This window comes from Vigna umbellata, chromosome 2, assembly GCF_029865625.1.
Source record: "Vigna umbellata cultivar VRB3 chromosome 2, Vumbellata_1.0, whole genome shotgun sequence".
Taxonomy (NCBI): Eukaryota; Viridiplantae; Streptophyta; class Magnoliopsida; order Fabales; family Fabaceae; genus Vigna; species Vigna umbellata.
Genome location: NC_142166.1, coordinates 16,848,038 through 16,875,984, shown reverse-complemented (window position 1 = coordinate 16,875,984; position 27,947 = coordinate 16,848,038). Strand labels below are relative to the sequence as shown.

At 37.3% G+C, this 27,947-nt stretch overlaps 1 protein-coding gene and 1 pseudogene across 10 annotated transcripts; one reads left to right on the top strand and one right to left on the bottom strand.

Moving 5' to 3' along the window:
- LOC124832427 (N-acetylglucosaminyl-phosphatidylinositol biosynthetic protein gpi1) lies at positions 1–27,625 on the top strand. Of its 10 annotated transcripts, none has more exons than XR_015784174.1 (13): positions 140–156; positions 252–363; positions 501–1,012; positions 5,925–6,143; positions 13,772–14,152; positions 14,261–14,404; positions 14,486–14,586; positions 14,668–14,886; positions 23,694–24,185; positions 24,729–25,141; positions 25,628–25,721; positions 25,868–26,132; positions 26,974–27,625. XR_015784174.1 is itself a non-coding variant. In XM_088106300.1 (13 exons), the coding sequence occupies exons 5-13, from the start codon at positions 5,973–5,975 to the stop codon at positions 25,977–25,979; spliced, it is 2,127 nt and encodes a 708-aa protein (XP_087962426.1). In that variant the 5' UTR covers positions 140–156; positions 252–363; positions 501–623; positions 902–1,012; positions 5,925–5,972; the 3' UTR covers positions 25,980–26,246. The 10 variants fall into 10 exon arrangements, 9 of the variants coding, with proteins under 9 accessions (XP_087962430.1, XP_087962426.1, XP_087962424.1 ...); XM_088106300.1 differs by lacking the exon at positions 26,974–27,625 and having other exon boundaries at positions 501–623; positions 902–1,012; positions 25,868–26,246; XM_088106298.1 differs by lacking the exon at positions 26,974–27,625 and having other exon boundaries at positions 501–623; positions 896–1,012; positions 25,868–26,246.
- Positions 15,697–21,462, bottom strand: LOC148203522 (uncharacterized; annotated as a pseudogene).
- Positions 27,626–27,947: the final 322 nt, after the last annotated feature.

Genomic DNA, 27,947 nt, shown 5'->3' with positions numbered 1-27,947 from the left:
CCCTAAAGTTTTCTCCCAAAATATTTTTTCTAGCCATCTGTGCGTAAACATATCCTCCCAATTTTTTTTACTCACCATCTTTCCCTCCAAACCTCTTCCTCTCTCAAAATTTCAGACTGCTAGAGCTTCGTCCCTCTCAAAGCTATCGTCCTCCTCGTTCGTCTTCTTCCTTTATTCCTTCTTTCATTTTCTATTCTCATTCATTTCTTTCATTTCCCCTTTCTATTGTTCATCTTCCATTTCTCTTTCAGATTCGATCGCAGAACCATGGGCAGACGAAGCTGAAGCGGCGGTTGTGTGGACCAGTAGATGACGAAGCTCCCACTCACAGGCAGAGAGGAATCATTCACGTTTGTACCTGAGGTACCATCGTTCTAGAACCCTATTCTTTGTTTGATATTTTCTTTTGCTTTGCTCATTCGGTGTTCAAAATATGTAGCCCTAAGTCGCGTCTCTGAAAGGGTTGTTCCGTGTTCTTATGTTTGTGTTTTATTTTGAAGAGAAATATAGAGGGTTTTGGAAAGAAGAATAGAGGGAATGAAAACCGAGAAATAAGTTTAACTTGTGTACAACTTGGTGTTTGGCTCGTGATTGTTACAAATAATTGGTGATTATCACATCAAGTAAGCAACCATAATTTGTACTTTGGTACTGCTGGAATGGCACCAGGTTCATACGCTGGTTCACTTTATATTTTTTTTCTCTTTTTATTGATGTGAGACTAGGGTGCTTGTATTCAATTGTCTGGTTTTTGAACTACTGTTGTGCCTATAATATGCGTTTGATTGAAATTTAATAACATCCTTAGTTATAATTGTTGAATTACTGGATTAAAAATTGGTTGTATCTACGTAAGGCAATCAATCAGCTAGGTTCGTAATTTGCTTCAATGTAGTTTCAGTATACTTTCAATTCAGTTTCAATCTAGCTTCAGTCGAGTCAAGGAGCTCCAAGTCGTGCCCTCGAAATCCATTTCCCCCTATCAAAATTGCAAGTCAGTGGGACGACGAGGGTGAGAGCTCATTCCTTTTCTTGATCTTTTGCCTTTCCACATTATCAATTTTTCATTCCTTAACTGCGCTTAATCCACTGATTTTGATTGTAATTGTTTTGTTTTGGTTGGGTTTAAATTAAATGCTTGTTTGTGGGGTAGGGTTTAGTTCGCCATTTCCTTTTTGTATTAAATGTGGGCATAGCGCTTGGATTGTTTTAAGTGTAGGTCCTGTACATTTCATTTGAAGTGGCTTTTATTCGGATTTGTATTGGCGTAGTTGTTTTGAAGATTACAGAGTTGAATAGATTTATTTTCCTCAGCTGTAATTGTAAAACCCAGGAAAACTAGTTATCAGAATTTCTTTGGGATAAGGTTTAATTTTAGTACCATGTGTTAGACTTGGTTGTTGATGCCGTTGAAATCTTGGAAGGCTTGTATGGTTTACATTAAATTAATAAAGTATCATGAGGTTTAAATTGGTCAGAGCTTAGTATTTCTTTTTGGATGCGTCAATAAACAAAATAAAATATAGAGGGCTGCTGTTAAGATGGGTCGGGGAGAGCGTTTTCGAAAAAAAAACAAGAGAGAAGACCAGAGAGAGCGAAACTCACCCAATCTTCTTCTTCTTCAATTATTTTCTTTTTTTCCTTCTTTAGAACCAAAAGCCCTTTTTAGTCCAGTTCTTCTTCTTCTTCTTCAATTTTGTTTTTCCTCTTTCTCGGATTAAACCCTAGAACCGTGAGTAACGAAGGTTTGGAGTTGCCAAGAGTAGAGTTATTGCATGAATTGGTGAATTGAGAGACCGCCGTAAGGACTTTGGATCAAGGTACGAGGAGTTGTTTAATTGTGTGTGTTGAATGGCATGCTTCTCTCTATTTATTTGTGTTCACTCGAGTATTATATGATGGGAATTGAGTTATTAAATGTTCATATGACTGGGAAGAGGTATTGAAGAATTGGTTATGAGAAATATGTTAAATTGATGTTTGAGTTGTATTGGGGTTAGGAAAAATGAGAGTTCTTCTCTGTTCACTCTTTGGCGAGTAGAAAATATGATTATGCATTTGTTTCTTGATTCGTACCTTTTTCTATGGTTACTGTAATATTAGATATTATAAGGGTATGGTTCTGTTAAAAGGAAAGAAGAACAAAATAGTTGTTTGGTAGAAACAAATATATAATGAGTTCTGTTTTCAATTTTATAAATCAAGAAGTTGGTATATATAGTTTAATTAAAGATGGGCTGGAAAATTGATGTATGCTTTGTGGTGTTTAACATTTCTGAACTGGAATTGTGGTAGGAATCTTGAATGCTTTAGTTTAGATTTTCTTGCTATTTTTCCGTGTAATCTTCCACAATGGTATGTTAATGGATTTTGGTGTTCTAAGGGATGCTTTGGGTTGGTTGTGTTATAACTATAGCTATTTTATTTGAGCATATGGGTTGCGTGAATGGGTTTGGTGACTCTGTTCTGCATGAGTGAGACTAGTTCTTAGTGTAAATATGAAACAACAACTTGGATGAAGAAATTACTTGTTTTGTTGAGTTCGGTGATGTAAAATCTGTTTGTTACTAGTTGAAGGGACCTAAGTGCATCACTGTAATCGTTATATACATGTTTTAGCTAATAGAATTAGGATGGTTGTCCTTTAAAACTTAAACTGCATACTCCATAAATACAATGTCTAGTAATGACGGGAAAACTTGGTGTACCTTGCTGTTTGGAACTTGTAAGGGTTAAGATTTTACATGTTACTATGTTTAAGTTAATTAGAGTTCTTTTATACTAACAATTAATGACATGTGGGTATACATCACGTGGAATATAAACTCAAACTGTTTGACATTGGCGATTGTTTTAGAATTTATTTTATTATCGAAATAGTGTCATATGTGATTCAAATGATACCAGAAATACATGTTTGCTGTTATGAGATGATTTGGGTGATTATAATTGGTTGTAAACTAAGCTAATACCGTGAGAATATATTTTGGTGTTGTGTGTGTCTTAATAGTGGCAGTATGCATGTAGATTGTCAATTGATGTTATATAGTTTATAAAAATAAAATGAGGCACAATGTTGTTTGAACTAATGTGAGAGTTCAGATTGTTAGGATATCATTATTCTTAAGTTGATAATGGATTACTAAACTGATTGGATAGAAGTTTAAATCTCTTTAATATTTATATTGTTTATGTTATATGGATGAAATTAATGGTTGGCACGTTGAAGAATCCTCTTGGTACTTGAGAGAATGAATTATAGACTTTCGAAGACTTGATGATGTTGCTTAAGTACTAATTTAGAAAGTTAAATATAAGGATGTAATGTGTGTAGGGTAATTTAGTATTATTTGAAATTATCGTTAAATTTGGAAATTGGGTCAACTGCAGAAGCTAATACTGCTATGCGGATTGAAAAAACAATGTAATATGAACTTAAGGTAAGGATGTCATGATTGAATTCTGAATTAGCGTGTGAATTAGCCTGTCATTATTGTACAGGATTGAAATGTTAAGTTATTTAAATATTATATGTTGTGAAACGTGTTAAAGTGAGAATGAAGGTATGTACTGATGCAATTTTTTATTATTTAAATGATTAGTTTAATTAAAATTAGTTAAACTTGTAAGTAATCGGCAATAGAATATTTTTTTAATCTGTTTTAGTAAGTAGTAAATAAGTTCAAGTTAAAGTGTCTGACATAGATTCTAGTATTTCAGAATTTAGGAAAAATTGGGATAAGGGTTTAGAATAAACTATGATATATATAATATACATACATACATACATACATATATATATATATATATATATATATATATATATATATATATATATATATATATATATAGTTATTTGTAATATGAAATATTCATTAAGTAAAGATTTAGTTTTGGTATGTATTATTAAGCAGTGCAGATAACTGGTTATTGGTTTGTGATTGATTATGCTTGGGTTTCTGGAAATAAGGTATAAAAAAAATGAAAATTTTTGATTGTTAAATCTATATGGGACCTAGATGTGTGAAATTCAACTATATGTTTAATTGATACTTATCTTTGAAGTATTGAGAACTTAAATAGGTGTTTAGTGTAGAGTTATGTATGGATATTATATAACACTTATTATTATTATTACTTTTGGTTAGTAGTTGATGTCAAATAACAAGTTATTATGTTGGTAGTGAGTTACGAAGAAAGTTACCGAGTTATAGTATTTGCTAATATGGTTTTGATTGTCTTGAACAATATGTTACTGTACTTTATATTATGGATAATTAGATATTATTAGTCTAAATTATGAATTGGAATAAGTGTATGGATTGTGTGTAAATTTTACTATGGGTGAATTTAGACCATTGCAGGTAAGTTTTGGGTAAATGTTAAGGGTGGGAATGTTGTAATTATTGTTGTGATTATTGTTATGGTTGGGTTTTAATTAATAATTGGTATGGGAAAATTAACATAGGAATTAAATATGTGTAGTGAAAGTTTGGTATTGATTGAGTTTATCTGTGACATAAAGTATTTTAAGTAGGTTTTGGACGTGAATTTTGAGATGGAGTTGGAATATTTGTTTGGGAAAGGTTGAGGTTTTCAATGCTATAAAATTGTGATAATTCATGTGATTAAACACATTACATTTTATGGTTCTTATTATTGTGCTAAGTCTCTAGAAATTTCTAAAGGAAAATTTGTTACTTGTAATTGAAATGATTTGATGACTACAAACTCAACTGTAATTGGTCGTCTGAATATGCAAATATTGGGATTCATGTATTGTTATGATAACAAATTGTCAGTTTTGGTTTCGGTGTACACTATTTAATGATTCTTTGGGTTCGTGGATACTGTTATATGATTGTAGTTGAATTGGAAATGTGTTTTGATTGTTAAATGATGTTTGAAGTATGAGTTATTGATGTTAATGTGTTAGTAAATTTATTTTGCCATTTTACAATCCATATTGGTACAGCTGGTTGCTGTGGATCATGGATGTTGTTGTGAAATTTCAGATCTGGAGACTTGTTTTAAAGACTCTTTTAATCATTATAATTATTGTTATTGTTAAATTCAATCTTGTGTTTGAACCAATATTATTTTAGTATGGAACGTTGGGTATATTAAGATTAATGGTATGATGTATTCTAATAAAAGTGCTTGTGATGTAAAGTTAGTATAATAATGTACGATCATGGTAATGTAATTGGAGAGTTGGTTGCTAATTAATTAGTCCAAATATATAGTGTCTATAGATAAGAGTTGATTAATATTGATGTAGTTGTTGGTACGTGTATATCTTGTTTTCTTAAAGTGTTTAATTTATTGAATGCTTAACTTACCCATACAATTGTGTGTTTTGTCTGTGTGTGCCTGTGCGATGACCGTATAACGTATGTTATACAGGAGCTCAGATAGGAATCCAAATGACTATACAGTTGTAGAAGATTATTTTGAAAAGTGAGAGATGGGATAAAGACTTGGGAAGATTTATAAGTGTCATGCACATTAAATGCATGGTTTTAAATTATTCTATAGGTATACTTTCATATTTAATCACTGAGTTGTAAATATTAAATAACTATGATGTGGAATATGAAAGAACTTTCTTTTATAGATTTCTGATTAATTAAAATAGAATGATTCTATTCATGATTGTGAAAAGTTTAAATTTTTACACGTTTTTATGAAATTCAAATTAGGGGCATTACAGTAATCATTGGGTGGGTGCTTGTTGATATCATAGGGTGTAATTCCAGGTGTAATATTCCTCTGTAATGTATAAAAGGGTAAGTATAGCATGTAATATGACAAATGCTTCCATCTAAATTTTATAGTTTTTATTAATTTGAATTTTGATTTGCATCTTTTTTAATCTGAAATTTTTATTGAAGTAAGCACATTCTTGTCTCTGTCTATTGCAGGAACTTCATGAACAGTAACTCAGTTTATGTGAAGATCATAAGAGGAAGATGAAAAGACATTGTAGGCTTTGGTGGCCAAAGGAACTTATATCAAACCAAGAATCATCCCCTAGTATTTTGTTTGGGTGGTTTGTCACCTGTTCACCATCATCCTTTGATGTGATTGTAGCCTTTACTTACAGTGAAGGCTTGCTTTCTAGTTCTACTACTAGCATTGAGGTACAAAAATGAATTTGAGTTCACAATTCCTTTTCCTTGCATACAGGTTAGAGTAAGGCACTAGGAAGCACTAACACTTCTATAAATAGCGTTTTGTTATGTCCCACACTTTTTGGACACGACAATTGTCAAACACTCCTTCAAAACATGGTTCAACATGTGTCCAACATTCCTCAATTGTGTCAGAAGTAAACAGTATTTTTTCAGATTAGACACCTCCATACATCTTGGACACCTCTTAGAAACGGCCTGAGTATGAATACAAACAGTAAACTGACATCTATTATTGGTTAAACACTTCATAGACACTATTATTGTACAAAAGTAAAAAGAAATTAAAGAAAACAAATTTTACTTTAAACAATGCAATACTAATTGTTAAGAAGTGATTTTTAAGTCTAATTCAACCTCACAAAACTGATTTATAAAGTGAAGTTTGTATTTACACATATACTCATTGACTTTATTTCTAGTCGATGTGGGACTTCCAACATACCTCCTCACACCAAGGTATTATTGTTACGTACCTGAGTATGGGACGTAACTAGAATGCTCTCTTCACACACTCTCACAGGCAATGGACAATGGAAAATACTGAATAAACCTCTTTAATTAAATAAGAATACTGGATCACGAAGTAAACAATAACTGGGAGCAGGTTCTCCGTCAGTTACTTGAGAGCATAATCTCTCTTACAAACTCTATAATCAAAAACATATCCTTCACCCTAGGTTCCTCCTATATTAATACTAATTACTCTTTCCCAAAAGGGTCGAGAATAATAGCCATTATGCCTATTTATTATAATTATCTGGTAAGAATATATCTATCCTTATTTATTATATTTATGCGTATTTACTATAATTATCTGGTAAGAATATTTCTCTATCCTTATTTATTATATTTCCTTCTATAATATCCCGCTGTTGTCAGTTCGACGCTCGTCCTCGCTCAGGCCGCTCGTCCTTGCTCTGCTCGTTCAGCCCTTGTTGCTTCCACTCGCTCAGGACGCTCGTCCTCGTCCCGCTCGCTCAGCTCTCTTTCTCTTCCCCTTGTCGTTCGGCCATCAAGCTCCTCCCTTTCAACCGTTCGGCCATTGTCTTCTTCCGTACGGTCCCCTTCTCTCTCCCTCCTATATCTTCTCTCGTAAACTCGCCAGGTCCTAACATTACCCACCTCCTGAAGATCAACCTTGCCCTCAAGGTTGAAGTCTGGATATTGGTCTCGGATGGTTATGGCATCCTCCCATGTTGCCCCGTCCGGTCCTCCCTCTTGCCATTCAATCAACAATTCCTGGCGCTCGTCCTCTCCCTGTTGCACCTGCCTTTTATCCAGAACTCTGACCGGCCGGGGAGACGGTCCCTCCATCTCCAAGTCTTTGGGCAACTCTTTCTCCACCCTGTTCTCCCCCACGACCTTCTTTAATTGCGACACATGGAACACCGGATGTATTCGCGCGGCCTCCGATAGTTGCAACTTAAATGCCACTTCACCTATCTGTTGTATGACCGGGAAGGGTCCAAAATACCGAGCGGCTAGTTTCGAATGTAGTGGGGACGACATCGATGTCTGTCGGTGGGGTCTGATCTTGAGATACACCCAATCTCCCACCTCTACATGGGATGGTCTCCTTGCCTTGTCGGTCTGTCTTACCATTAATTCCTGAGCCCTGGCTAGGTGGAACTTCAGCTGGACGAGTGCCTCATCTCTTGTCTGTAACTCCTGGCCGACAGCTTCCACTAAGGTTTCTCCCGGGACGAACCTGTGCAGGGAGGGGGGAGACCTTCCATATACTGTTTCAAATGGGGTGCATTTGGCCGACTCTTGATAGGTGGTGTTATACCAATATTCCGCCAAGGGTAGTACTAAGCTCCATCCCTTTGGTTGTTCTGAGCAGAAACATCGCAGATAACCCTCCAACACTCTATTTACGACCTCCGTCTGTCCATCGGATTCAGGATGATAGGCGGTGCTCATCTTCAGTTGAGAGTTCCTTGTAATTTAAACAACTCCTTCCAGAAATTGCTCAGGAACAGTGGATCTCGGTCACTTACGATAGATATTGGCACTCCATGCAACCGTACGATCTCCTTTACAAACACTGCAACTACTGTTCGAGCAGAATAGGGATGTTTTAGTGGTATGAAATGTCCATATTTGCTGAGACGGTCTACCACCACTAGCACCGCATCATACCCTTGGGACTTGGGTAACTTAACAATAAAATCCATGCTTATCTCCTCCCAAATGGCGTTGGGAATGGGTAAAGGTTGCAGCAACCCTTGCGGAGATGATGACAGATATTTATGTTGCTGACATACCAAGCAGCTTGCCACGAAGTCGGTCACGGCTTTCTTCATTCCTATCCAATAGAGAGATTGCGCCACCTTGCAATACGTCCGATATACCCCTGAGTGTCCTCCTGTTTGCGTGGTATGAAACTCGGCTATTAACTTGGGTACCAAGCCGAACGGGCAGACAGCACAAGCCTCCCCTTATAGTGTAACCTCTCGTGTTCCAGCGTGAACGAGGGATGGGAGTTGGGGTCTCTCCTCAAATCTTCTATCACCTTCTTTAATTCTTCATCTGCCTCGACTTCTTCCAGAATCTCCCCAAAGTCTTGCCAGTAAGGTCGGGCTATCACCCTCAATTCCTTTCCTTCCTGCGGGTCATCCTCGTCCCTCCGTGATAGGGCGTCTGCTACTTTGTTGGTGACACCGGACTTGTACACGATCTCAAAGTCATACCCCAGAAGCTTTGCAATCCAATTCTGCTGATTCTGAGTGATGCGTTGCTCCAAAAGGTACTTCAAGCTCCTTTGATCGGTGTGAACCACAAACCGTTGTCCCAAGAGGTAGGGCCTCCAGTGTTGTATGGCCAATACTAGCGCCATTAATTCCTTCTCATATATAGATTTACTCAGTGACCCCTCGGATAACGCTTTACTAAAGAAAGCTATGGGTTGCTTTCCTTGCATGAGTACCGCTCCTATCCCTCTTCCCGATGCGTCACACTCAATGTGGAAAGATTGGTCAAAATCAGGTAGAGCCAGCACTGGGGCCGTAGTGATTGCCTTCTTTAACCTTGACATAGCGTCCTCTGCTTGTTCCGTCCATGCAAACTGCCCCTTTTTAAGAAGGTCGGTCAAGGGTTTGGCAATCTTCCCATAGTCCTTCACAAACCTCCTATAGTATCCTGTCAGTCCCAGAAATCCCCTCAAAGCCTTCACCGTCTTAGGTTTCTCCCAGTCCATCACGGCCCTTATCTTGTCTTCGTCCATTTCTACACCCCTCGCGGAAATTCGATGACCCAAATAGCCTATTTGTGTTTTGCCGAACTCACATTTCTTTCGGTTGGCCACCCACCTGTTGGTCACGAGTTCCCCCAGCACCGTCCCCACCTGCTCTACGTGCTCCTCCCAGGTTCGGCTATACACCAATATTTCATCAAAGAACACCAGTACGAATTTCCGCAGGTAAGGCTGCATCAGGCTGTTCATTGCACTCTGGAATGTGGCTGGTGCGTTGGTGAGGCCGAACGGCATCACCAGGAACTCGTAGTAACCCTGGTGCGTCCGGAAAGCCGTTTTCTCTATGTCTCCTTCTCCCATTCGTATCTGGTGGTACCCTGACTTCAAATCCACCTTGGAAAAATATTTGGCCCCTCTCAGTTCGTCCAGCAGTTCCTCTATCAAGGGAATAGGGAATTTATCGGGTACCGTGACTCGGTTAAGGGCCCTGTAATCCACACAAAATCTCCAGCTACCATCCTTCTTCTTTACTAATATCACGGGACTCGAATATGGACTGTTGCTCGACCTTATGACGCCCGTTTTTAACATTTCTGCCACCTGCTTCTCAATCTCCCCCTTCATCACATGGGGGTAACGGTACGGCCTTACATTCACTGGATCCGTCCCTTCTTTTAAGGGAATTTGATGAACCATGCCCCTATCTGGCGGAAGTCCGCTCGGTTCGTGAAATACGCTCGCGTGCTGCTCCAAAACTCGCTTCATGTCACTCGTCTGCTTCTTTGTCAAATCCAGGCCGAACGGTTCTTCTCCCTGGCCGTACGGTTTTCGTTCCTCGTCCCTTTCGGTCTCCCCAAGTTCCCACAACAGCAACCAGGCCTCTACTTCTTTCATTTTGAACAATGCTTCGGGTTCCACTAATCTCCGAGTTAAAGTTGGATCTCCTTTAATGGTCACGATGCGTCCTTCTTGACCGAACGCCATGGTTAGGTTGCCCCAGTTTAACGTTACTTCTCCCAGCTTAGCCAGCCATTCTACCCCCAGTATTATGTCAACCCCGCCCAGTTCAAACAGGTGGAATCGTTCTGTGATTACGGCCTCTCCCAGGTGAACCATTACCCTTTCACAACACCCCCTTGTCTCCTTTCTCTGCCCATCTCCCAAACTCACCCTATAGGGTGGTGTATCTACTACGGGTAATGCCAATTCCTCTACCAATTCCCTTCTTATGAAGTTGTGGCTGGCGCCACTGTCAATCAAAATCAGCACCTGTTTCGCCCCTATCTGCCCATGCAATTTCATCGTTCTGGGCTGGGTGAGCCCTCCTGCCGAGAACGCTGATAGCTCCATGTGATCTAGTTCGGCCTCAGCTTCCTCTTCCCCACATGATTCCTCGTCTTCTGCCAGTATCAGCATCCGGAGGCTCCTTCGTTTGACATATTCAGCGTACGGTAAATCGCGCACGTTCCTGCCTTGATTGTTTGAGAACGTACGTTCTCCTTCTCTCCTGGGGATTCCTTCCTTGCCTCCTGTCCGCCCCCTCTCGGCGTTTCCCGTTCGGTTCTGGTTCAGCCTGCTGGGGTCCATCCTTGTTACTGCACCGCTCGGTTTTCACCACATCTGGCCCTTGCTTATGATTCCTCCTTCAGCCTTTGTGCCCCCTTGGAACTCTTCCACGTCCTTTGCCAGTCTCATTATGTCCATCAATTCCCTCGGGTCAAGTAACCTGAGTTGATTACGGATCCCCTCTTGCAAGCCTGCCATGAAATATCCCGTCAGCTGTGCCTCGGGTATTTTTTCTGCTTGGCCGACCAACACTTCAAATTCTTGGATGTATTCTTCCACGGTTCCTGACTGTTTGCAGGCCGCCAGTCTCTCAAAAACCGTTCCCCGGTTTCTGCCTCCGAACCTGATCACCAACGATTCCTTTAATCCGGCCCACGAACGGTTGCTGGCCTTCTCCCTCCAAAACCTGAACCAGTGCCCCGCGATTCCTTCCATGCTGATGTAGGCTAGACGCAGCTTTTCTTCCTCCGGCACTCCTTGTAGTTCAAAGAATTTGTCCGCTCTATAGATCCAATTCAACGGATCACTGCCTTCGAATATGGGTAAGTCCACCCTTCTCCTCCAATACGGTTGCTCCTCACGTTGTCCACCCTCTACGCCGCCGCCATCTCTCTCGTCCTCCTCATTTTTTCTCCCGTTGACAGAACCCTGACTTCCTTCAAGGCTCCCCTCATGTCGTCGACCTCGCTCTCCCATCACCTTCACCAGTTCCTGGACTGCTGCTTCCAGCCCTCCCATGGAAATTTCTATGACCTCCAATCTTCCTTCAATGACGTTCACTCTTCCCTCCATGATGATCCGGCAGGTCGGACCAATTGTTACGTACCTGAGTATGGGACGTAACTAGAACGCTCTCTTCACACACTCTCACAGGCAATGGACAATGGAAAATACTGAATAAACCTCTTTAATTAAATAAGAATACTGGATCACGAAGTAAACAATAACTGGGAGCAGGTTCTCCGTCAGTTACTTGAGAGCATAATCTCTCTTACAAACTCTATAATCAAAAACATATCCTTCACCCTAGGTTCCTCCTATATTAATACTAATTACTCTTTCCCAAAAGGGTCGAGAATAATAGCCATTATGCCTATTTATTATAATTATCTGGTAAGAATATATCTATCCTTATTTATTATATTTATGCGTATTTACTATAATTATCTGGTAAGAATATTTCTCTATCCTTATTTATTATATTTCCTTCTATAATATCCCGCTGTTGTCAGTTCGACGCTCGTCCTCGCTCAGGCCGCTCGTCCTTGCTCTGCTCGTTCAGCCCTTGTTGCTTCCACTCGCTCAGGACGCTCGTCCTTGTCCCGCTCGCTCAGCTCTCTTTCTCTTCCCCTTGTCGTTCGGCCATCAAGCTCCTCCCTTTCAACCGTTCGGCCATTGTCTTCTTCCGTACGGTCCCCTTCTCTCTCCCTCCTATATCTTCTTCTCTCGTAAACTCGCCAGGTCCTAACAATTATACATCTCGTACATGAAATTAGACATTAATGGGTGATCCGATAGCGATCTGATAATGGGTGGAATGATATGCCCAACAACACAAATCTCGCTAGGATAGGCTCTAACACATGCTTCTGATACCATGTTAAGAAGTTAATTTAAACCTAACTCAATCCCACAAAATTGATTTGTAAGATAAGGTTTGCATCCACATGTATACCCTAATTGACGTTATCTCTAGTCAATGTGAGACTTCCAACACTAATAACATTTTTTGAGGTTTGTTTCTATCAAACTTATCTAGTTGTTTTAGCTACTAAGACACATGTTTCTTAGTTAGAATTCTATTGTGAGGGCTGTTATTATATGGAAAGTGCAGCAAATATGTTTATAAGGAAAGTGTGAAGTATATTAATGTTAAATTTCAATTGAGATATTTATCATGATTATATATATGTATGTATGCATGGATGCACATATACATGTGCGTAGATATATGCATGCATACACATATATATGATATCAGCTTTTGCCATGTCCACTATTTTGGATATTAGCCGTGTCCCTTGTAAGTGTCGTGTCTGTGTTGGAGTCCATGTTTCTTTGGTAAATTAAATTGAATTGCAATAGAAGCAATCAATGTATTGGTTGTATGTTAGAGCTATTAATTGCAGAGGAAATTTTGGGTTTACTTTTTTGTTATAGTTGTCTAGTTACTGCAAGAGTTTCGACATGAGCATTTTTCCTCGTAGAATATTCAGTTTGGTTTGTCGTTGTGTGTGTGCGTGTGTATATATGACGTCATTGATGTTGTCGTGTTGTAATTTTTTGACACTAACATGTCCGTTTGGGAATCTGAGCCAACAAGTGGAATAACAATACCAGCAATGAATATATTGATTGTATGCTGTCACAACTATTAATTGTAGAGGAAGTTTTGGGTTTCCGTTCGTTATTTAAGTAACAAGAGTTTCAAGTTTAAATGGACATGAATATTTTTCCTCTTAGAATATTCAGTTAGGTATCAGTTTTATGGTTAATATTTACCCAAATATTAGGTTCATGTGTGTAAAATTTATTGGAATATGTTCACAAATGTGTGGAAAAGCCATGAAAAAGTTTAATGGTAAAATAAAATGATCTGGACAGGCATTAAATCATACTTGAAATGGTGCATAAGTACTTTGTTTGTGTTAGTTATTAAAATCTTCATTCTTTGACAATATGAATGTGGTCAGAGAAATCCCACTGTTAAGTCCTTGTAATGATTCTCTCCTTCCTACATGTTGTCTTTGGTGGTTTCTGGAATAGTCTAGGGTAACAAGAATGACTGACAAAGAACTTCTACTTGCTCTAGGGGATCATTCATGATGCATGTGGGAGAATGCCTTCATTTCTTGAGGATAAGTCCAAGTTCTCTGTACTTGGCCTGTCTGTCACTGACCCTACTGCTAGTAATAGTTTGATGAATGAGATGGAGTATGACAAAAAGAAGTTATCTGAGTATGGCAATGCATTGGAAGAGGGAAGTACAGATACAAAGAATTACTGTAGGAGTTGTCGTTGCTTCCAGTTAGATTGTTCATTGAGGAAAAGTAGACAATATGTTCTTGGAAAAAGTAACTGGGTCCTGCTCACATTTGATTCTCCTGAGCATAGTGATCTAGGACTGCAAAGGCTTCCGAATCTGGACCACATTCATTGGAATGGGCAAATTCTATCACAATATGATGTTCATGTATGTAAGTCATTATTTCTTCTTCTTGCCTTTCTGCAAGTACTAGCGCTTTCTGAAGACTTTTACCGCAATCTCAAACAGATATATATGATATTCAACTACTTGTAGGTCATAATTTATGAAACACCTGCTTATGGTGCTCATCATTTCTCATTATGTCATTTGAGTTCGTCGAATGAGCAAGCTAAAGTTTCTGTTAAACATCCTAAGTGGGTCGAGAAGCTTCATAATAAGCAGCAATTCATTGATTTGGTAATGAGTTTACCTTATTCATTTTTGGGTATACAGGTTTTTTTCTTCTTGTTAACCTGCCTTTTTGAATTTTCACCCCAGGATACAGTTATTCTGGCAATTAATTGCACAGTTGCTGCTAAAAGAACTTTTGAGACACACCTGGTCCCAAGATCCTCAAGCCGGCTCTCGATATTTCCTGTGTACACACTTTAACTACTGATGCCTCATCTTTGGCTCACTTTTTTCTTCAAGATCTAATGATTTATTCCGTTACTTTTCAGGCTTGTTGTCATAGGGCATCTGTTTTCCAAGTTTTTGGCTTCGTTCTCCACCATGCTTTATATTGTTCTCCAGTTTTTCCAAACGCATTTTAATAATGAATCCGAACCATGGATGTATGTGACATCAGCAAATGTATTCAAGAAAACTGCTTGGATAAATATGCAAATCCGCTGTCAGATATTATATTGGCCAATCGTTCTTCAGAAGAATGCCCTCAGGTAATATTAAATTTTAGGTAAACTATATCACTTTGTGTGATTGGTGGTGGGTTTCAAATTTTGGATATGTCTGGCTTTAATATTTGACAAAGTCATTGTAAATTAGTTTCCATAGAAGACAAGTTTTAGTGGGGGGTGTTAACGGAACCAAACCCATCTAAACTGGTAAAATTTTATCATGTTTCATTTCGGTTTCTTTACAGTACAAAACGGGCATAAGGCTCCACCAAGAGGGGTTTGGGGAGGATAGAGGTGTGTAGTCTCAGTAGGCTGTTTCAAGGATTTGAAGCCATAATATCCTGGCCATGATGTGGAAACCTTATAGTTATCCAAGGCTCACCCTTTGTTTCCTTACTGTTATCACATAATTTTGGAGGTTAGATTAAATCATGTGAACTCAATCTATTGTGAATACAATCTGATGGGGTATGGGATTGGAATAACATAACATATAATATTGATATTAGTACTTTTAGGTGTCTTGACTATGGTAGCTGAATCAAGGTTCAAATTGTAAATGTAGGGGGTGGGCTTTTTTCCTATTCATGAATCATGTGGTCTATGATTAATAGTTAAACATACATATTTATTTCACAAGGCACTTGACAGTGCAAATTCATGATAAATAAATAAGAAACATAAGCCTAAAAGCATTTAATAACATATTTAACTTACAGAACAGAACACATTATACAAAATATACATTTTAATAAAATGTGTTATTGGTGTGCCAATGGTGGCCCATATCCACATCAGTGAAAAGCATGGTAGTTGAATCGCCAATCGTATTTCGTATCAGAGAGCTTAAATTTTGAATCGTGAATTGTAGGATTCATAAGCATTAAAAAATCTAAAATATACTTAAATATATAAGATACATAAATATGCAAAATGCATTTATTAAATTGATTTATTATATATATTTTTACCTTAAATATACATGTTTTATTATTATATAGCATGGTACTGTGTGAATAACAACAATGCCTCAATGAATGAAATTTGAATTTTCACAAACCTAGAATTCTGCATTTCAATTTCCTGTTTCTCTGATGGTCACCACGACATTCAAATCCCCCACCAAGAGAACTCCCGTGGGAGCCTCCTCTGCCGATGGCTCCTCTTCCTCCTCCTCCCTCTACCATTGTCGCTTCTAGTGCCTCGCTTGCCACTCACTCCCCTCTTGCGACAACGAATGAAGCAGAAGTGGATCCTGGCAAAAAGCAATCCAGAACTCGACCGACTCAACTCACTTATGTGGAAATCTTCTCTTCCTCAAAACGATGGCGAAGACACTTTTTCCTTGTTCATTGGCTCCAACGAATAAGAGGTGAGAGGTGAGAGGTGAGAGTTGAGAAACCAAAAAGAAATTAAGGATTTACAAACCAATGGTGGTTGGTTTGTAAACCAAATTAGGGTTTTTACAAACCAAATTGGACAACCCAACCCAAAAACCCAAATTTATGGAGGTGCGGTTCAAGCCACAATTCCCAATCCAAAACGGGATTAATGTAATTCGAAGAACGAATTGTGATTTGATGACGATACTAGAGCAAAAGCAATTCTTCATGTGATTCGTATCATCGCTTTTGAGAATCACATTATTTTGTGTGTATCTGAATCGTTCGATACTTACTACTTGAGCATAGCCATTCTATTTCCTCCCTCCAGTTAATTCCTTCCCCTGTTCTACTTGGGTTCCCCTTCCTCTCCCTTAATATTTCAAACCCAATACATTCACGTGCAGGATTTCTATTATGCTTCAATTGCGTATATAATATAGGAGTTTTTGCAGCTTGTAGTTTGTTTTGCTTTGGATATTGTATTTATCTTTTGGTAAGATGTCTTACATTGATTGGGAATATGGCCAGAGTATTCCTTATAAGCCTTGACCAATCTTCCTCTCTTGAGCTAGCTTTTAGGAGTACCTATCGGTCAATGTTATGATATCAAGGTTCTGTGATTAAGTGATCTAGAGTTTCTGAGGTGTTTGTGTGTGACCATGCTTTAAACCCAAAGGGCTCTTGTATGAGGGAGTTGGTCTGAATTATAATGTAAAACAATTAATGTGTCTTCACCTAAAAGGATTTTGTTTCTTATCATTGTATCTATTACACATTATAAATAAATATACTTGTGTGTACCCATCACATAAAATTCATTATACTTCTGTGTTACCAGAGCAGTATCATCTTTTGTGACCTGTTTTGTTATTAATTTTTTCATCGTGGTATTCTGAGGCTAACGAGAAGTGAACCCAAATCCATGCTTTCCATATCGACTTGCTACTCATCAGTAAATATTTTAGAAATCATGTATGATTTCTAGTTTACACTCTTTTGCATACTGTCACCTCTCACATTGAACACACAGTTTCTTGCTGTTGTCACAGTTCGTCACTTGTGACATTCTGGTGAGTCTTTTTTGGTCATTGCTACTGTTTACCACCAACATTTTTCTGGCAAATACTATTTATACTGGACATTATTCTGGCTGGTTTCTTTTTCCATCGAGGTTTTTCCAACCAACATTACTGTTCGGCGCCAACTTTTTGGGTGAGTTTTGTTTTTCTTTGAGAGCTTTTCCCGGCCAGCATCGTCACCACTGGCATTGCCTTGTTATGGATGACTATTTTTCCCCCATCTGAAAGTCATTATGCCCTCTTAGCATTTTTTGATTTCCAACAACTGTGATAGGATATAATGTGTGCAGAATAAAAGGAAATAGATTTGGAATTAGTTATTAGTTGGTTGGGGGGCCTTAATAAGAAGGCAAGGAGGTCTTGTGTTAGGGGAGCTTTTGGATATTCATTGTGTTGACAGGAGGTTGTTCTTGTGGAGGGAGAGTGCTCCCTTGAGAGTTGGGTGCTGTACAATGTACTCTGGATTACAAGAATAATATACAGTGTTGTTTTGTTCAGTATTCTGTGTGTGTTTGCTGTTTTGAGTGATAGATAGACTTCTTGGCCAAAGAAGTCTATCAAATTGGTCTGACCTGATCAAAGGTTGTGGAGCAAGATGGAGGGAAAACTAAACGCGCAGGAAGGGAGGATGGATGGGCAAATGAATGCGCTGGAAGGGTGGTTTGACTCGATGGAGACGACGATGGAGGAATTGAAGGCCAAGATGAGAGGGATGCGCCAAGAACTTAAAGAAATCAACAAAATTCTTGGAAGAAGAACTTGGAACCAGGACAGGAGTTCAGAAAGAAGTGAGAAATCTGTCATTAAAGGAAAGAAAGAGGGAAAAACAGGTAAGGATGATGTGAAAAACAGTCTGCAAAACATCAAGAAAGGCAAGAAATTCTCTGAAGGAGAGTACTTGGCTAATGATGAAGAGAAAAAGGAAGAGAGATATCCACAGGGTAGTAAACCAGATGAAGAACCACTTTTCCCGTGGGTTGGAGGAGTGGAGTAGTCCACAATTGACGGGAATGGCATCCAGGGTCAAACAATGAGGGCAACAGATGTTTTTGAAGTTCAGAACATCAAAGGATCAATAAATGTACACCCAACAGTCAATACCATGGAAGAAAATGCAGTCCAAGGGTTCAAGACCTGGCAACAAAAATCCAAGAACCTTTCTTGGGAAGATCTTCCAAAAGGCCTCTATAGGAGTTGCAGGGGCAGAGAATGCAGCACCACTTTTGAAAAGTTTTGGGGTAGAAAACAGAGTGCCATTGCTGGAAAATGGGCAACAATTAAACAAGAAAGGGTGGAAGATTACATTCCAGATTTTGAAGTGGGAAAAAACAATAAGGGTGAATTTTATTATGCTATTGATGTGCTGCCTAGTAATAATACGTAACATGATGGTTTATGGGATATGGATATTCTTTATATCCATAAAGATATTGGCATTCTTAGGGGAAAATGCACGGAGAGTTTTACTTGAGAGTTTGGCAGCAGTAACTTGTTCTGGGAGTGGGAAAAATTCATCCAAGAATTCAAGATATTGGTGTCACAAGCAAGTAAAACACCAGAAGATCAATTGCATGGATTTTTCTTTGCAGGGCTGCAATCTAACATTCACAATTGGTTGCCACAATAGGATCTAAAGGACTTGATTAGAGATTCACAAAGTGCTTTAATTGTGGGAGAAAGGCCAGCAATGAAGAATCACACTCTCTGTAGGGAAGAAAAAACCAAAAATAGAAGGGAGATTTGGAAGAGAAAAATATAGTATGATGGAGGAGGAAGGGGATGCAACAACAAAGAGAGTTGAAGGTGGAGATGCAGCCAAGCAACAATCAATGACATTGGAATTTTGGGATTCCAAATTACTGGGTTCAGAATTTGGTATGCAAAAACCATTCTCATGTCGACCACCACTCAAGCCTCCAGATCTAAATTTGCAAGCAGTAGCCAGTGGTCTCCCTTCATATGATAACATGTTGATGAAGATGACCTATGAGATCAAGTTTCATGGTTCTAACCTTGAGGACAAGGTTGTTTTGCTGCTGGGTGTAATGATATGATATAATGTTATAGGATATAATGTGTGCAGAATAAAAGGAAATAGATTGGGAATTAGTTGTTAGTTGGTTGGGAGGCCTTTATAAGAAGGTAGGGAGGTCTTGTGTTAGGGGAGCTTTTGGATATTCATTGTGTTGACAAGAGGTTGTTCCTAGGGAGGGAAAGTGCTCCCTTGAGAGTTGGGTACTGTACAGTGTAGTCTGGATTACAAGAATAATATACAGTGTTGTTTTGTCCAGTATTCTATGTGTGTGTGCTCTTTTGAGTGATAGATAGACTTCTTGACCAAAGAAGTCTATCAAACTGCCTTGTTCTCTGTGCAGTTTGTCTTTCCTACTAACTGTATATTCTATGAACAGTTTTTTCTTTTCGGCAACTGTGGAGTTCTCTGAACATATTTGCTTTTTGGGAAATGCCATGTCTCTGATATTTTTCCATTGCAGCAGCCGTTGCTTTATTTGAGCAATTTTTTCTTTTTGGCAACCTTGTGTCAACTATCCAATTTTTCTCTTCGACAGTCCTCATGTCCTTTAACCGTTTTTAACAAGCTTCACTTGTATATGTACATATGTTTCAACTTGAGGGAATGTTAAAGATATGATTCGAAAGGATGGACCATATTGAAAATTAATTGTTGCTTTGATAGAGAGAGACATGTCCAAAAAATATTTACTAGCTTTGGCATTATTTAGTTTGTCAACTTTGGCAAGCAATTGACTAACATGTTTACTAAGTCTCTCAAGGGTGTTGATGACATTTGTAACAAGCTTCTCATACTCTCTAGCCTGAGGGAGAATGTTAGAGATATACAATGTTTTAAAACTCGATCGTAAGGGGATAAAAAAGGGGGTAAAAAATCATAACTTGAGAGTTATAACTTGACTAGTAAGAGTTACTAGTATATGAAAATTTTTATTCATAAATAGGTGCATCTTTAAAAATAATATACATGATAGTAAGTCTTAAGTAGTGAGGTTCAATACACAATGCAACCACAAATAGATTCATAATTCATAAAATGGTCATGCATAAAACAGCTAATAAATTCATACATTTTTAGTGCAAACTTTCCAGGCAAATCTTTTATATTAAACACAGAATAATCATCCTCCTCCTCCACATGATCTTCATTTTCATTGATGTCCTCTTCTCCATGACCTTCATTATCAACAATTGCAGGAACCTCTAAATCATCCATCCGTGCAACACCACCACCTCTACTAGCTTCTTCATCTTCTCCTACTTCAACTAATATGTCTTCATCTGAAGCATCCAAACTTGAATTTTCTTCATTTTTCTCCATAGTGCAATCATCATGAGGAGCAAGATCATCAATGTAAATAGTCTTTTGTTTTCCTAACATCCTTCTTCAATCTTCAATTAGTCATCTCAAACACCACATCATTCATGGTCTTTTGCTGTACACGACTTCTTTTCTTGGTGTGGAATAAAATTAACACATCCTACTGGTCTCTAAAAAATAATTATAAAATCAATTTCATAAATTTAAATTCTTACACTTTAAAATGTTCTCCAATTATACTCAACCGAATGAACTACAAGTCAAACTCAATACTCCAATTGCATACCTTTGAAATTCCGGATGTTCATCACCGTATGATTCCCCATCATTGTGACGGAGATTTGGTTTTTAGTGCATGTTGAGTTATCGAACTACCAAAAAAATCCAGATTTGCTCTTGATACTCTCAATTTGAGCATCAATCTTAGTAAACTCATCAATGTCTTCCACCAACCTATCCAATCAGTCATACATTCCACGTTTCACCTCATAATCATCTTTAAACTCGACATCATAGTGCAACATGGCATTAAGGTAAATAGCCTGTAGCATGCAATGGAAAATGCAGATGGTTGTCCCATTTTTGAGCAATGATTTCCCAAAGGGGAGTATAGCTAAATAAGATAAAAATAAGTAAATTAACCTCTAAAACGAAGTCTATAATTCTAAAAATATAAATTAGAAAATCAAATATAAGTGAAGGGTAATTAGATATTATTACCTTTTACTAACTTCGTTGAAAAGACTTTGTATCTTCTGTTAGCAATATCCATTTCTTCATAAATAAATTCCATGACTAGTTTTTCATTTGAATCCACCATGCACAACACCTTAATTAGGGGAAGAACATCCCTCATGCAATTCAAAATATTTTTGCGAAATCCCTTAATATCAATTTTTCCACAAACCCTCCATCTCTAGTCTTTACAAATTGACTAGATTGCCACTTCTTTGATGTGGACATCCTATTAAGTGATTCTTCATTTTCATTCAAGCATCCCAAAGTCAAATAGGAAGTTTCAAAATGAGTATTGGCATGCATCTTAAGTAGATTTGTACGAAAATAAGACTTGTTCTTGAATAGATGTAGATTGTGATTTTTTTACCATGGACTATTGTCTCATGATGGAGTTGTATTTCTTCTCAAAATCTTCCACATTAAATCAAAGTGGTGGGCTGTACAAGGTGTCCAATATAACTTTGGTCTCTTTTGCATTAACAATTCTCCAGCTGCCTTGTAATTTGTTGCTTGGTTACAATTTGGATCACATTCTCTTCCCCAACCTCCTCAACACCATCCATCATCCTATAAATTTTTTCAGCTGTATTGCATATATCAGAAGCGTCAATAGGCTTTGAAAAGACAGTCCCTTTGGACTATTTACCAAAAAACTAACTATAGTTTTTCTCCTTCTATCTGTCCATCTTTATGCATCCATTTTTCTTCCAAAATAGTTTATGTTCTTCCAAGATCAGATTGTCCTTTTCAACCTGTTACTTCAAATATATCACCTTAATCTCATGGTATGATGGTGACTTAAATTCAGCACCGTGTTTGGCAACCAACTCAAGCATCCTCTTGAGCTCTTCACTTTTTGCTACACTAAAGGGAATAACATTGTTGCAGGGTCAGTCCTTACACCAATCCCACTAACTCTTATAGGAGCTTCACCTAAACCACTTGATGCCATTTTTTCCCTTCAAATTCTATATAAATCTGAGCTCCCAGCAGAGCAACCAAGGCAAGTGAAACAACAAAAGGAACAAAGGCAAGGAGCTAAACAAAAAGTGGAACAGAGTTTAAGCATAGCTGATCGCAAGGGCAGGCAGCAAGCGTTGGCGACTGCAAGGGCAGAAAGTGCTGACGGCTGTGATGGTTGGGATGGCTTGTGACTTTAACAACGACGATTAGCACAAGGGATTGAGGTCAGCAAGCGCTAATGACTACGAGGGTGGTGAGCCACAGGGACTGTGGTGTCGACAATGGTCATCACTCGTGAAGCCTGAGCCTCATGTAGGTCTCCTCCTTTGGTTCTGATATTGAAATGTAACCTTAGCAGTCTAAAGGTAAGGTTTTTCTTGGGTTGGGTTGGCCAATTTTTCTTATTGAAAATGGGCCATCAAACCCTAATATCATAGGAACAAAAAGGACCAACACAACCCACGATCCTTTGATTCAGTGACCTCCTTGCATACTCGCTTTGGTCTGTGCCGCTTCCATTCCGTCCTCCGTGTTAGCTTGCTTGGTGGTCCAAACTCACATCGTCCGAGTTTCTGATTTTACTTGCAATTTTAACAACACTGGATATATGAGTTGATTAAGTTCAAGATATGATTTATTTATTTTTATATTAAATAGGGAGATATGATAGGGAAATATCTTAACCAAATATTTCCATTGTTAGATATTGATTTTGTTTTAAATTATTCTTGCCATTGAATAGTATCTTTTTGAGTGTATTAAAATATTTTGCAAGGTATTTATTAGCTGAACCACACCTAGGAACTATGGTTTGAAACTGAACCTCACCTAGGAACTATGGTTTGAAACTGAACCTCACCTAGGAACTATGGTTTGAAACTGAACCTATCCTGGAACAGTGTTTTGGTTTCTGTATTTCTTTAGAAACTCATTGTTTGGTCCCATTTTTGAATTTCATGAATTGTGAAAAATGTTTTAGTTTGTACTTAAGTCTTAAAGCTTAATAAGATGTACCAAACTGAACCTTACCAGTAAAAACCTACTTTTGGTGTACCTCTTAAGCCTAAAATGATATGGTTTAGTCTGAAACAAATTTTATTGTTGAAATTGAAAACCTTACCACACAAAATTTGTGTACCTCTTAACTATTTTTTCATAGTTTATCTTGGTCCTTTTCACGGGGCCATCTTCTGATAAATATAAGTTAATTTATCTAATAAATTATATGTTTATATTCTAAGGCAATTATTTACTATTCTTAAACTTATATAACTTTTGTTCTTGATTTTATGTTTTCTCCATGTTTAATACGGTTCTTTTGTGTTCAAGGTCTGAGTCATGTGTTGAATATGTAGAGAAAGCTGCAATGCATAGGCATTCTATGTGGTCAACTTTGGTTGTTGATATTCTCCTTGGAAACTTGGTTGGCTGGACATTTTTATATCACAGAGAACCAATTTGCCTTTCAGTTTTGAATTTCATGCATGGATTTTCAACGTTTTTGCGCTCTGGATGTGTGTGGTTAATGGGAAACCCTGCAGGATTCAAATTGAATGCTGAGCTGGCTGGAGTACTTGGCATGGTTTCTTTGAATGCAGTCCAGATATGGTCAACACTCTGGATCTTTGTGGGTTTCGTCTTTAATTATATTATTCAAGGGCTTTCTGTTTTAGGAATCCTTTGTGGATTTACTGTACCTGCCGCTTTGATCATAGACATGATTGCTCTTGCAACTCTTCATGTTTCAACTCTACATTGGTTCATTTCACTTATATATTCATCACAGATACAGGCATTGGCAGCCTTGTGGCGGCTTTTCAGGTAACAATTTCGGGTATATTTTTTTATTATTGCCATGAGTAAGGAAGTGATTTTAATGAGTATTGAATATCGTAATTTGCTATTTGTTTTATAAATTTAACTAAGTAGTTAGTTTTAACAATTCATTAAGATATTAGCAGAAGGGGTCTTTGTTTGCAATTGATAATATTTTGAAACGATTTCAGGAGGCATATACTCAATAAATAGAGACTAGTGAAGTGATATTATTAGTGAAAAGTTTCCTTTTTCTTGTGGAGAATTATAGTATTATACGTAGACTATCTGTCTTATGTTTGCTATTACGTGTATATCTGAAAGCATGGGCAATGAAAGTTTACTAAATTTGTAGATGACTTCCGACATCAGAAAAGTTGAGATCATAAGAGTTCCTAGTACTTACTAAGCCATAATATTTGCTCCACATCTCTATAACTCTGATTCATTATCCGTTTTGAAGAATAACTGTTATAGATACACAATTCTTTTGCATACATACTTCCTCTTCCTTCCATATTTTCATGAAGTTGGTTGCTACATTTGTAGGGGTCGAAAATGGAATCCTCTGAGGCGGAGGTTGGATAGCTTTGATTATACAGTGAAGCAACATATTGTTGGATCTCTATTATTTACGCCACTTTTACTTCTTTTACCAACTACTTCCGTTTTCTATATATTCTTTAGTATCGTGGACACAACCATTAACCTTATCTGTCTACTGATTGAAGTAACTATTTCGATTATTCATACTACCCCTTATACTAAGATATTTCTTTGGTTGGTGAGGCGAGGAAGATTCCCTTCTGGAATATGGCTTGAAATTATCGGTTGTCAGAGTAATAGTACCGTTTCTGCACCAAGTATTGATTTTACGGATGAAATGACCTTACCCAAGGATTTCAATAGAGAAAAATCTAGTATTCTAGTTTCAGTTCTCCACAGCAACTACTTGAGCATAGGTGAGGCCTGAAGCTATTGTGGGTTCGGACTGATGCTTCTATTCGGTTGTCAAGATATGTATTTATGTTGATCAATAGGGAAATTGAATATGTGATATCATGCGGTCAATGTGTACTGTAGCGTTTTTTTTTTAATTAAAAAAAGTGTAAACTTTCTTTATTATTTTCTGGGGCTTTTACTTGAAGAATTTAGATATATATTGTGAACTATCTGTGATGTGTAAATCTGGCAGCAATGTCTTTTGTTTTGTTATCGTAATTTCGCTACTTCCTTGTTGCATATCAAGATTAAAACAATACATCATGGATCCTGACATTTTAAAACATTTTTAAGGAATATATTTAAAAACTTGATTGATATTTCACCTTTGCATCAGACTGTTCTTCGTGATTTTGATAGTTGTGTCCTGGGAGTGGCGACAATTTGTATTATATGCGTACTTTTGCATGGACTAACATTATGTACTTGAATTGATTAAATTTCAGGGAAAGTTATCTTGCCTCACTACAAAACTGTATTTTTGGGAGTTTCTGGGTCATCCATCTCCACAGTGGCTTATGGAATCCTTATTGGGCAAAGGTGTGATATCCTGGTGCCAAGTTCTCTGATGGTTTTATTGATTTCACGATCCTGTTTCTCTGATTTTTTTTTAGGTTTATTTAATAATACTTTTTTTTTCTCATTTCGTTTTTTGTATTTCTTCTTTTTCCTCCCTCATTGACCAGAATACCATCTATGCGGGGCACCCTTCAACCTTCACCAACGCCATGGACGTCCATGCCCTACAAAGAGTATTGGCGCCTCTGTCATGATTCACTTATTGCATGCTTCAGATGATATGGCTTTGGCTCAGGTTTTATTATTCTCGTCATTAGCTCGGGGATTCAATTATCCAATTTTCACCCAACTTGCGCTACTCATGTCATTTTTTTTAATGGGTTAGAGGATGCTTCTTATTTCTTCGATTCTTCCACAGTTCAGTTTTCTCGAGTACGGTACAGTCGGATTTTTTTTTTTCTGCTTTTCCCATGCTTAGAATGATGTATGCTCTAGAAGAGCAACATACTTTTAGTTTACTATGTAAATACATTGGTTCTTCTCTTATGCTTGGGCGCGTATACTTTCTTCTCTCTTAATTGTGTGGTGAAAAATTGAAGATCTGTGTCATTACTGCTACTCTACTCTAAACCAGAGATGGATTCAGCATCCAAGTGGCACCCATTTTTAATTTTAGTAATGAATACAAAAGGAAGGAGGTTAACTTAATAAAAAAGAGTTAGCTTAACTTTATATCTTCTATAAATATTGAATATTATTAATTCAACTGTTAGTTTGAGAATTCAATGCTATATGATTTAAAGATTATTTCATGTTTTATCAATTAATTTTATTTTAGTGTATGGTATACTTTTTAAAATATAACATGGGTCAGAACTGCTGGGTGCTCATGTTACAGCTTGGGTGGCCTTGGCCACCCTATTTTTTTTCTTTTCAATTAACTTATTTAATGTTGATAATATTTTTTATTTATTATGGTCTAATTTTATATTTTTTTATTTATTATGTATCTATGTGTTGTTAAACTTTTTTTAAAATAAAACATTTTCTTTTCTGGTTTTACAAAATTATTTTATTTTCATTTTTAGTCTTTAATTTACAGATAATTATTACTTTCTCTTTTTGATACAGGATTTAAGTTTCATTTATCCTTTATGGTGTTTTAATATATTAATGTAATTAATATTTTGGAGCATATAATTACAAGTGTTTTTATGAAAAAAGTTTATGTATCTGTCTTTTCCTTTTTTCTGGTGGCTATGCCTCCCTGCAGGTGCTATCAAAGAAGCAATCAATACATTAAGGAGCGATAATGTTAATGCAACAAAAGAGGGTGTCAAACCCATCCTCCAAGCTCATCAACACAAGCTTCAGAATTTTCTGTGACAAATCAGCCCATCTTGCTGCAATACTCTTGCATTATCTCACTGTTTCAAACCATACAAGGAAACAAGATTATTCTTTTGTTGAATGAAAAATCAAGCATCATAGAAAAACATAGCAATGTGATTGTTCCAAATAAGGTTATCTATCGATAATAGGTGATTCGGCAATGAAAGTTTCCCATTATGTACTTTCCCATAATCCAAAAACTAAGAATCACATAATCAAAAATGCGAAGCAAATGTTGGTCCAGTCTTTAAGTCGTGCGTTTTTCTGGAACATGCAAACCAAATTCTGGTTGCATGAGTTCAAAATCTCGTTCTGAGTCATTTCTAGTCTTTTTGTTTGGTTTAGTTTCATAAAGAGTGAACCGTAAGATTCTAATATTTCTGGTGGGTAGCTATTCTACACGAGTTGAGCATTTGGTCATATTAGAGGTAAGGGAAGTTTATTTAATTTAATTTGTATGTTGTTTGAATTGCATGTACGTTCGTTGATTTGATGAATTAATATGAAATATGATTGTTGATATGTTTTGACTATATGAAGTATGATTTTTTTACTATGGTATGGGTGTTTGATTTTATGAAAATAGATGTTGACAAATGAATTGAGATAAATGATTTCTAAGTATGAGATTTCCCCAAGATAATATGTGTTCGTTACTAAATGGTCTTTGACCGTTCGGTTCTTATAGGGGACTTGTTTAGAACTGAATTCTTTCGTTTGGAAATAATTTATGTTGAGGACGAGCGTCTTCGTCTAGTACAACTTGTGTACAGGCGTTCCCCCAAGGATATCCTTTCCTTGGTATTTTAAAATAAAACTTAAGTATATTTGTGTAATAGTATGACCATTCGTTCT

What these genes read in the sequence shown, in the direction of transcription:
- LOC124832427 (XM_088106300.1), top strand. Translation starts at nt 5,973, where the DNA reads ATGAAAAGACATTGTAGGCTTTGGTGGCCAAAGGAACTTATATCAAAC. An exon ending in GTTCTACTACTAGCATTGAG is followed by an intron (nt 6,144 to 13,771) that starts GTACAAAAATGA and finishes TACTTGCTCTAG; the next exon opens with GGGATCATTCATGATGCATG. An exon ending in AGCAGCAATTCATTGATTTG is followed by an intron (nt 14,405 to 14,485) that starts GTAATGAGTTTA and finishes TTTTCACCCCAG; the next exon opens with GATACAGTTATTCTGGCAAT.